The 11,564-nt window shown below is 39.3% G+C and overlaps 1 protein-coding gene across 1 annotated transcript; it reads left to right on the forward strand.

Annotated features, from left to right (window-relative positions):
- The first annotated feature begins 2,599 nt into the window (after nucleotides 1-2,599).
- Nucleotides 2,600-7,810, forward strand: LOC116176117. Its single transcript, XM_031494591.1, has 2 exons — nucleotides 2,600-5,518; nucleotides 7,532-7,810. Exons 1-2 carry the CDS (start codon nucleotides 2,600-2,602, stop codon nucleotides 7,808-7,810), a joined length of 3,198 nt encoding a protein of 1,065 aa, XP_031350451.1.
- Nucleotides 7,811-11,564: the final 3,754 nt, after the last annotated feature.

Below are 11,564 nucleotides of genomic sequence, written 5' to 3' on the forward strand. Positions count from 1 at the left end.
GTACTATCTGTAACGAGTGGTTTTATTTCGGGCCAAATTTCATTAAAAAATTTCAAAATTTCTTGTCATGATAGTGAAGGTCACCCTGTATATTTCATTATTTGTTCCGGTTAGAAAATTTGTGTTTGGGCATTTCGGTTCGCTCAAGACTATGGTCCGATAGATTTAATTTCGCTCAGATTTAATTTCGTCGTGGGAAGAGTGCAAAGTTGATTGACGTCATCATGAGTAATGCAAGTTTTTGTCGTTCGTTTATCACCCAAGGCGCCGTCTAGACCGAGAATAGGAGCGGATATAGCACCGAGCCATCAAGAGATAAGGGGTTTTAAATTCGTCAGCAGAAAACCGTGAGATCAGTTTATTCAGCAGTTCCTGGAGGTTGACGACGAAGTTAGAGTGGGTTAAGTCTTCTTTATCTAAACCAATGGGAGAATTTCTAGCGGGAGCCATTTTTGTTTTATGGTAATTTGGGTGTGGTTTTCTCAGTTCAATTCTGAAGAAGGGGATCGTTTTTGGAGAGACTCGCGTTTAGTACGTCGAGGGGTCAACACGTACCTGGAGATCGCGTTTTAGAGAGACTCGCGTTTAGTCGTCGATGGGTCAACACGTACTTTGAGTGATCGCGTTTTGAAAAAGACTCGCGTTTAGTACGTCGAGGGGTCAACACGTACTTTGAGTGATCGCGTTTTGAAGAGACTCGCGGTTAGTACGTCAAGCGGTCAACACGTACCTTGAGCGATCGTTTTGGTACACTTAGCGGTTTGAACCACCGGCTTATTTCGGTTGCTCGCAGTTGCGTGCCTTTTGCACCCGTTGCGAAGTGTTATTTTTTTTCGCGTTGATTTTTTGGCGACGAAGACCCAGGTTCCGATCAGGTGATATTTTGGCGAACCCTTGAGCTTCACCCCAGTTTACTTTGGATGCAGTGAATCGCGTTAGGATACGTTGTGATTTCTCGAGGATATATAATTCAAAGTGCTGCCCTATTCCTCAAGGCGCAGAATTTCGGGATCCGCCCCAGGTGGAATTTCACCCCCTAGGAAGTCACAGAGACCTAAGTGTCAGGTTTCATCACATCCACCCTGTACCAGAGGAAAGAGCAGTTCACAAGATCGGCTGTACAAATGTTGTAAAGGTTAGTCTAATTAAATTTGTAACGTTCTGTAAAATTCCACTTTTTGGTAATGAAGCTATAGTAAAAAATTTTGATTTGATTGTTTATTAAAGTCCAATGAACGATTACCAAAGAGTAGGATAAATTTTTGTGTTTATTTAAATAAGTCCCAGCCCACGCTGGAGTAAAAAACCGATTACCTGTTGTTGGAATTTTCAAACTGTAGAGGATGGCCACCCCTTGAGTAAATTAGTCTCACCTGGTAGGATTTTTTATTTAGTTTAGTTGTCATTGTTAAGCTAGTGTTTTTACAAGGAGGAGAGAAGAACTGCTAGATCCCTGTAATTTGTTTGTATCTCTAATATCATTTCAATATAATATCTATTTGGTTTCAATGTGCCTATGTCTTTAACGAAGAACGAGGGGAAGGAAAGAGAGGAGTAGGAGTTGAGGCAGGAGACTGGTAGGCGGCAGGTTAAGGTTTGTTACGCAGTTTCAAAAGAGTTAAAAGCCCACCGATTTGAGTTAGCCGGAGCATTTATTTTCATTGATTGAGCAGCCTGAGAAAAAGACGGTTTGCCTTGCCGGGCGGAACCGATGGTAATTTTCAAGTCCAGAAAGAACCCCCGTAGCATATCTTGCTATTCCTGCATCGTTTACTCTAAAAGCTGAAAGCCCTTGATAATTTACGAATTTCCTTGTATTCTTTCATAAATCGATCGAGAACTCGCCAACTTAAATACCACAGAGTTTGGAGGTTTTCAGAGTTAAATTCGTGTTATAGTTATTTCTGTATCGATTATTCAGCAAGCTGAAAGCTATAATTTCCATAATTTATGATTTTCGTTTTCATATTCAGACAAACAGGACCTTTCATAAATCGATCGAGATTTCGGTAACGGAATATCGTAGATCCTTCGGTGATTTAGCATTAGATATGTACAATATATACCTACGACTCGGTATTTCTGGTATGTTGCATACATAAATAACGTACGTTGTCCTCCCTTTAAAAATTTCCTTGTATTGTTATTACTCCTCATAATTTTGATTTTCCCTGCCGTGTTGTCCGTCCTTGTACTTAGTGCGCACGCAAAAATTTACTCTCCATTGCTGGTCCTTCGAGCCGGATTTTGTGTCCATGATAAAGACGCTTCCTAATTTTTTTGCGTGAAAGAAATAAATATAGTCGCTATCAAAATTTGCCCATGTTCGAGTGCGCTTCTTGCGATTCCATTTAGTCGTTTTGTTGTTGCAACGCACTTTATCAATTGTTATTGAATCGAATAATCGATTCTTTTGCTATAAAATATTAGGCACGTACAAGTTTAATACATTCACTGTTTATCTCTTAACCTATCACAAGCTCCAGAAACATATTTTGTACGCTTCACAAGTATTCGATTGTGAATGTTGCATTTCTTTTAATTACAATAAGCCAACTTTTTGATTAGTTTTTTCGCGTCGTTGATTATTTTTCATACTATGGCTACTAAACTTAAACAATTTCAGGCATTCCGTAATGTTTCGGTAAATACGTTACAGGTTATTTTTAATTTATCAAAAACTGCTCTAGCTGATCCATCATCTAAACTCATTTTCGCTACCTGGTATAAACAAGTACCATCGTGCAAAGAAACATTTGACGCCAATCAATTGGAAATTATCGCTTTAGTCGCTGATAAACCGGATCAATTAGAACTCGAAAATGAAATCGGTTCGCAATTTTTATCCAAATTCATTCAAATTGAGGTCGCTTACGAACAATTATTTCCTACATCGACGAACCCGCACTCAATGCAGTTAAATAATGAGTCCTTCTTTTCGAGACCTTTTGTAGATCACCTGCAACGAATATCACTGCCTAAATTTGGTGGAAATATTCGTGATTGGCCGCATTTTAGAGATCTTTTTATTAAACTGGTAGAGGAAAAACCCTACGGTAATATTGAGAAGTACCATTTCTTAGTAGGTTGTTTATCGGGCGAACCTTTAGATATCGTTAAAGCAATTCCAATTTGCGCCGATAATTACCGTATTGCGTTTGATACGTTGTTAGATCGTTACAATAATGAACGGTTACTCGCCACTTTATACTGGAATGAAATTCAGAACATTCCTGCGATGACTTCTGAATCCGCCACTTGTTTAAGAAGCCTGTTAAATAAAATCCGCGAAAATTGTGAGGCTCTCAAGCTGTTAAATTTAGTTGATACTTGGGACTTTGTATTATTTAACATTGTTGTTAGTAAACTAGATCCCTCTACCCGTAAGGAAATCGAAATTAAATTGGATAAGAAGAAAATTCCTACATTTTCAGAGATTGAACATTTATTAAATGAGCATTGCTTATCGCTAGAAGCATTAGTTGCACCGCTTTCTTCGGAAAAACCCGCCTCGTTTGATAAATCCGCCTCATATAGCAAAGTTGTCCCACAGGTCGGCAAATTTAATAAATCCCCTTCGACTTCGTCTAGTGGTAATTTCAGGCAACCTTTTGCAAAAACCACACTGGTCACTACCGCTTCGAACTCTCGTCATGCGTGCATTTTATGTGCGCAGTCACATGCCTTGTTTGCTTGTCCTGTTTTCAAAGACAAGCAACCCCATGAGCGTTTTGAAATTGCCAAGAACAATCGCGTTTGTATTAATTGTTTGTCACCTGGACACGCTGTTTCCAAATGCTCGTCGGAAAGGAACTGTCGATCTTGCAGCTCTCGACATCACAGTTTGTTACACTTTCCACCGCGCCTTTCTAGTCCAATCGCTCAAACCGCTACCTCTTCGCCGCAAAGCTCTGACCAGGTAACATCTTGCGCCAGTAGTTGTTCGACATCTTATTCGACTCGGCCCCCGGTACTTCTGGGTACAATTGTCTTAAAAATTAGAGATTGTTTTGGAAATTATCATACCGCAAGAGCCCTATTAGATACAGGAAGTCAAACTTCATACATAACCACTTGTTTAGTAAATAGACTTAAATTACCTAAGCAAGCAAATGCCATTCCCATTTCCGGTCTGGGAAATATCGCTATGAATTCTTCGTCGACAGTCACTTCGGAAATTCGTCCAATTGACTCCATGTCCCCAACCTTCGAATTTGAATTCTTTCTTTTAGACAAAATTTGTGGCAATTTACCTAATCAATCGCTCAATTCGGACATTTGCCTTCCTCGTGGAATTAGATTAGCCGATAGTTTGTGGTATCAATCTCGTCCCGTTCAACTTCTTTTAGGTGCTGATGTTTACCCATTTATAACCCGTACCAGTGTAGATAGCGCTCCCCGCACACGAGATTATCCCTTCTTATTAGGTACTGTATTCGGTCAAGTAATTTTAGGCCCAGTTAAACTTGGCCATCCTCAACAGGTCGTCCAATCGTTGCTTTCGGTCTCAGAACCGCCGCTAGAGCAAATTGTCGAACAATTTTGGGACATCGAAGAAATTCATTCCAAACCACTAGTCAATGCCGAAGAGGAATTCGCTGAATCCTTTTTCAGAAAATCATTGTTTCGAGACGTCTCGGGCCGTTTTGGTGTTGCACTTCCTTTCAAGGTTGCTAATCCCACTTTTGACGGTTCGATGGGCATTGCAGATCGTCGCCTTCGGTCCCTAGAGAATCGCCTCGCTTCACAACCGCAATTGAAAGCTCTTTATTTAGACTTTATGCGAGAATATTTAGATGCTGGTCACATGACACTATTGAGTACTAACCCGTGTGGTAATGATTGCTATTACATCTCTCATCATGGTGTTTTTAAACACGGAGAGGAAAATACCAAAATACGTGTAGTGTTTGACGCTTCGGCCAAAGCTTCAAACCAGCAATCACTTAATGATACTTTGCTAGTTGGTCCTAAGCTGCAAAAGGATATTGTGCAATTATTGCTACAGTTTCGAACGCATCCCTTTGTTTTTACTTGCGACGTTCGTCAAATGTACCGCCAAATCCTCATTCGTTTTGAGGATCGCAAGTACCAACTCATTCGTTGGAGATTTTCCCCTGAAGATCCAATCGCCACATACCAATTGAACACCATTACTTATGGTGTATCTTCTGCCCCTTACCTAGCTATCCGTACTCTCTTGGAATTAGCCGATATTGGTGCAGATCAGTTTCCTCTCGCAGTCAATGCCATTCGCAGTAGCCTTTACGTAGATGATTTAATTTGCGGAACTTCATCTCTTGAAGAAGCTAGAAAATTTGTCGCTCAACTCGTAGATTTGTTTGCCTTAGGCTGTTTCGAGCTTCGCAAATGGGCATCCAACTGCGTGGACGTTCTGGATTCTATTCCAGTTGAATTCAGGCAGGTTCAAGCACGTTCTTTTGATATCGACCCCTCCAGTGCGATTAAAATTCTTGGCCTTCAGTGGCATTCGTCTTCCGATACTTTTGCTTTCATTGTAAGTCCTCGTGACATGCCTTGTTCAAAACGTTCAATCTTATCACAAATCGCGCGGATCTATGATCCCCTTGGGTTTCTCACCCCAGTTAGTTTTTTTGCTAAATGTCTCATTCAGAAACTATGGTTGTTAGGTCTGGGTTGGGATGTTGAACCGCCTCACGAAATTGTTAGCTCTTGGAATCAGTTTAAGTCGGGACTTCATGAACTTTCGTCATTACAATTGCCTCGCAATTTACTCCCTCGTTATTTCTCTTCATGTGCATTACATGGCTTCTGTGATGCTTCTGAAAAGGGTTATGCCGCTGTCGTTTACTTTTGTTTTTCGCTTCAAGATGGAACCGCTACTACTAAATTCGTAATCTCTAAATCCAAGGTTGCTCCTGTTAAACAGTTATCAATACCTCGTCTGGAACTTTGCGGAGCTGTGTTATTGGCAAAGTTAATCAAATTCGTTTTAGAATCCTTTAGTGAGCTGGTTATCATAGATAATGTTATTGCCTGGACGGACTCAACCATTGTCCTCACGTGGATTCGTTCATTACCGCGGCAATGGAAGGTCTTTGTTAGCAATAGGGTGGCTTATATTCATGAGCGCGTGGCTCCTGGATGTTGGCGCCATATCCCTTCTCAAAAAAATCCTGCCGACTACGCGTCGCGCGGTTTACTCCCCAATCAGATATTATCTCAAACGCTTTGGTGGTCTGGTCCTGCTTTTCTGAATTTATCTCATAATTCGTGGCCTTCTGAGCCAATCAATAATTGTCCCCCTTTGGAAATGAAACAAACGTCCGTCATTACATGCGTTGCTCATACTACCAGTCTTGTCGATCCAGAGCACTTTGTTTTAGTGTTACTGGATGTGTCTTCGTTACCTAAGATAAAAAGCATTGTGGCCTATATCTTACGTTTTGTACACAACATGAGGAATCCCCGTGATACGCGCTTAGGTTCCCTGTCCGCTCAAGAATCCCACAATGCGTTATTATTTATGGTTAGAATTGTTCAAGAAAACTTATTTTCGGATCTTTTCACGAAGCTTCGTTCGCATAAAGCACTACCTAGATGGTTTGCCAAACTATCCCCTTTGGTGGGCGGAGACCATATTATTCGGGTAGGTGGTCGATTAGAAAATTCCTCGTTGCCATTTGAATCAAAACACCCCGCTTTGTTACCTCGCTCACATCGCCTTACTGAACTTTTGATTCGCCATGTTCATGAAATAAACCACCATACTGGTGTCAATGCAACCATGTACTTGATACAACAGAATTTTTGGATATTATCGGCCCGACGTTCTATTCGTGGTTACTTAGCTAAATGCAACCGTTGTTTTCGAGTTAATCCCACCGCTTATTCTCCTCCTACAGGAAACTTGCCATCCCTAAGAATAAGTAAAATAAAACCTTTTAGTGTTGTTGGTTGTGACTTTGCGGGACCCTTTAACATCTCTGCAGCTAGAATCCGTGGAACCAAAGTGGTCAAAGCTTATCTTTGTCTTTTCGTTTGTTTCGCCACCAAGGCGATTCATCTAGAAATGGCGTCTTCCCTATCTACCGACGCTTTTATTGCTGCACTTAGGCGTTTTATTGCACGCCGAGGACGGTGCGTTCAAATATTTAGCGACTGTGGGACTAATTTCGTCGGTGCTCACAGAGAATTTAATCGATTAATGAAACACTCGGTCGATTCACAAGCAATCTCTTGGTCATTTAACCCTCCTGCTGCTCCCCATTCCGGTGGACTCTGGGAAAGCGGTGTTAAGTCTGTCAAAAAACATTTAATTCGTATTGTTGGAAATCAAATCCTTACGTTAGAAGAGATGAATACTGTTATCGCGGAAATAGAAGCCATTTTGAACTCGAGGCCACTTTGTCCTATCAGTACAGACCCCAACGATCTTAGTAGCTTAACCCCGGGTCACTTTTTAACATTAGAACCATTATCAGCCCCACCGGATCCAGATTTATCTCATTTATCGGTTTCGCGTCTCACTCGTTGGCAATTATTGCAGCAACTGCAACAATCGTTTTGGTCGCGATGGAACAATGAGTATTTGCATACTTTATTTCAAAAGAGTCATTGGGCCAAAGATAAAAAACTTGTACCGGCTGATATTGGCGTCTTAGTTTTGCTGAAAGATGATACCACGCCCCCTCTACAGTGGCGGCTTGGTCGCATCGAAAGACTGTTTCCGGGGAGTGATGGAATTGCTAGAGTAGCATGCGTTCATACTACTCGCGGTAGTTTCAAACGTCCCTTAGTTAAATTGTGCGCACTGCCGACACAATAAATATGTTAATATACTTAATTAATTTCATAATATTTGTTGCATGTTTGTTTAATTTTATTTTTTTTGTTAAATTCCCGTAGAGTGAATTTGGTGGGCGGTATGTTGCATACATAAATAACGTACGTTGTCCTCCCTTTAAAAATTTCCTTGTATTGTTATTGCTCCTCATAATTTTGATTTTCCCTGCCGTGTTGTCCGTCCTTGTACTTAGTGCGCACGCAAAAATGTTGGTGGAAGGAACAAACAAGTGGGAATCTTGCTGTTTGCGATGACATAATACTACGACTGTCGTGTGCCGGGCCGAAAGAAAAGTTGGTGAAAACTCTACTCGACCATTCGTTCTGCTCAATAAGCGGCGTAAGAACTCCCTATTTTTTAACGCTCCCAAATATCCAGTACGTTATATAGCTCTATTCTCCGCCGCTAAATTGATTCAAACTGCATTTTAATATTACAGTTTTTTTTTGGTCTTAAATTCATTTAACTTCTGATCATAAAAAAAAATTAGGAAGTTCGGTAATTTACTCTTAAATTCGGTTAAATGCTCCGACTTATGCAATCTCCAAATGGTTATGCGAAAAATTCAGCAATCTCTCGTATCAACACCACATTTAAGTGTTTCAAATTCATATATATGAATTTATTGAAAGAATTTAAGAACGTTGAGTTGGCTGAATTTGATATATCTGCACTTCTACTCCAGTTTACTTTAGGTTATTTGCGACATGTTTTAAAACAAAACGATTGAGGGATGCTGAACTTAACGATTTGATTAAATTAACTGGAGTGTTAAAACAATTTCCGATTTCAAGATGGCTGTCGTTTCTGTACAATTTGTGTTCGTTACGAATTAAAATATTGCAATTAGTGTTTATAGTGACCAATAAACGCTTGCAGATTAAAAATATATTGAAATTTTATTTTATGCGAACAAATTATACATACTGTTTGATTTGTAAGTTTAACAAAAACGGAAACGACATAAAAACGAGTTCCAAGGACTTAAATTGTGAACAGTGTGATTATGCAACCAATAATAAATCCTGTTTTCGAAGTCATCAGACTACCCACAGTGCTCTAAAGGATTTTAAATGTAGCTAGTGCGATTTCAAATTTCAAATCTAGTCTAAATGCGCACCTATTAGAATACAATCGGCCGGTATATTAGAAAACACACTTAGGTAACTAATGTTGTCGATAACAATGTTGTTAAGGCATGTAATTGGACGATCTTGTTAACAACATTGCTAGCAGACAACATAGCTAAGTATGCTTTATAATACCGGCCTTTAATTTTAATTGTTCTCAATGTGGCACGCCACTGGAAATGTTTTCGCGGGAAGTGCAGCAATTCAAACTGCAGAAGCAGGAAGGCTCGCTGGTGGGTGCGCATGCTTTGACTCTTCTCAAGCGAGAAAAAGAAGGTAGCGAAGTTTTCGCTGAACGAGGCAGCAGAACGTAGATAATTTTTCGGTGGTATGTGTTTAATTCGCAAATATAAGTATCCTTTATTTTCCTTTATTTAACAGTAATTAGGATATATGATGATTGATGTAGGGTAATTATTTTGTTTTACTTGCTTGTCGATTTATTAGGGTTTTTGCTTATATAAATTTGAATTTACAAGGCCGCATGAGACATTGAGCAAGTTTTATAAAAAAATAAGTTATCAGTTTAGGCAAAGGTCGTATTTAGTGGTAGGTAGTTTTGTTTATTTGTTAAGGATGTCATATAATTACGTACCTAATACTTTCTCAGGGAGGTAGAAGTTCGTTCATAGGAATTGCGAGTTTAAGAAAATTCCTTTAGCTTAATTAATTTTTCATCCTGTTTTGACTTCAGGAGTTAAATTGATGAGGGGAAGGTTGAAGTTGAAGATTAGTACAAGGTGTTAATAGAATTTTGGGCATATTATAGTCGATGCGTTGCTTAAAATTTTCCACAGGTGTGGGCGGTATCCCTTTTACCATTGATTAAAAATTATGATTTAAAAATATTATTTTTTAATTATGCTATTGCATATAGTATTTCAAGTAGTTGCTCGTATGTCTCACACTTAGACACATAATTTTGTAGCCAGGTTTATTAATTATGTAAAAATAAACTATTAATTTCATAGAAAAAATGTTAGTATCACAATAACATTATATCCAATACAGCGTCAACAAATTTCCAAAAAATCACTTATTATCCGACCTATTTAAAACTTAATTTTATTAGTTGATTATTGCCACAAGTATTTCATATTTCCCCTTAAAAGTTGAGATTGAAAATTTACATCTTTACATAGTGTAACGTAAATTTAATTACGTGATTTGTTTACAATTAAATAACTTTAACTTTAAATAGTTTATTGATTTATGACAAATAATTAGTATTTATCACTCAAATTTATAATATGTAGATTTATAACGAGCGCGAAACCACGACTCATCAATCCGGCCTCGATGTTGGAACTTGCATTAAACACAATTCAATTTGGCTATATAGCGAACTAAAAGTTTCTAGAAAAATCACGGAACATTCTCGAACTAAGCACCTCATATTTCCCGGAAAGAATGCGGCACATTCGCTTTCGTTCCTTATCGCCAGTGACTAACCTTTTATCGAGATGATGTCGCTTGCTGGCACCCCGATGTAGCTGAACTGCAATAAAGCGCATTTTTAACCGAAATAGCTTTTGTTTTGACATCACCAATGGATATATTTCTTGCAGACGTCTCAATCGCCCTTTGTGAGTACCCTCTTCCGACAATCCGTTTTTGAGGTATAAGGCAATATACCTGATCACGATGAGAGGTCGAGGAGGAGGGCTATGGTTGGTAGAAATTAATTAATTCCTTTCGTTAATACCTTTCATTAGAGTACCATGAAGCATAAACCAAGCCCCCCGTTCTTTGATAAGAGGACAGAAAGAAAGGCAGTAGTTTGTAGAAAACGGTTCCTTTCGTTGAGACCTTTCATTAGAATATTAGAATACCAGGAAGGGTAGAACATGTGCCCCCCACCCCACCCCTATTTTCTAAAGTTTAACTTAGCACCACTAAACGCATTCGTATGCAAAATTTGAGACCAATTGGTTGTCATATGTAAAATGTGACGTTTTACTTTCAAAACAGCATCTCAGGAAATTTCGTGGGGGGCCCCCCCTTTCAGGCTACCAACTGCAAAAAATTACAGGACTCTAGGACCATTGCCCTACAAGTAATTCAAAACGGTAGAAGTGGGTCCGGACGGACGGACGGACAAAACGCAAACAACACCACATTTTTTTTTAATTCTTAAGAAATGCGAGAGAATTACAACTGCGCATGCGCAGAAGTATAGGGCCCATCGGCCTGAAAATTAATAGGTGTCTTCACCAACCAGCAAGTAATACACCTGCAAAAATTTACGCAATTTGTCCCAGTAGATTTTGAGTTATCGTGGTAACAAGCTTTTTTCTTAGATGAAAACAATACCTTACCCATACATACAGGGTGTTACACGACCGTTCGAAAAAAAAAAATCGGGTTGTAGAGGGCATCAAAACAAGCACTTTTTCCAAATAAATCGAGGGTCCAACGTGTTTCGTTTGGGAGCCACCCCCCAAAGAGTGTTGAAATCTGCATTTCTTCTTTAATTTTTTTCTCAGCAACCATAAGAGTTACAAAGTCGGGTGGCATGTCTTTGAATAGGTTTTTGGGTATGCTCTTTCCGATTTTGCAATTTTTTTTTCAAAATTCCTACCCCTAAAGGGCGCACCCCTAAACTA

The sequence above is a fragment of the Photinus pyralis genome, unplaced genomic scaffold (assembly GCF_008802855.1).
Source record: "Photinus pyralis isolate 1611_PpyrPB1 unplaced genomic scaffold, Ppyr1.3 Ppyr1.4_LG7, whole genome shotgun sequence".
NCBI classification, from domain to species: Eukaryota; Metazoa; Arthropoda; class Insecta; order Coleoptera; family Lampyridae; genus Photinus; species Photinus pyralis.

Bases quoted from the DNA above. Each gene is read 5' to 3' on its own strand.
- LOC116176117 (XM_031494591.1), top strand. From the start codon at position 2,600: ATGGCTACTAAACTTAAACAATTTCAGGCATTCCGTAATGTTTCGGTA. The intron at 5,519-7,531 runs GTAAGTCCTCGT...CAATTATTGCAG, and splicing joins CCGATACTTTTGCTTTCATT to CAACTGCAACAATCGTTTTG.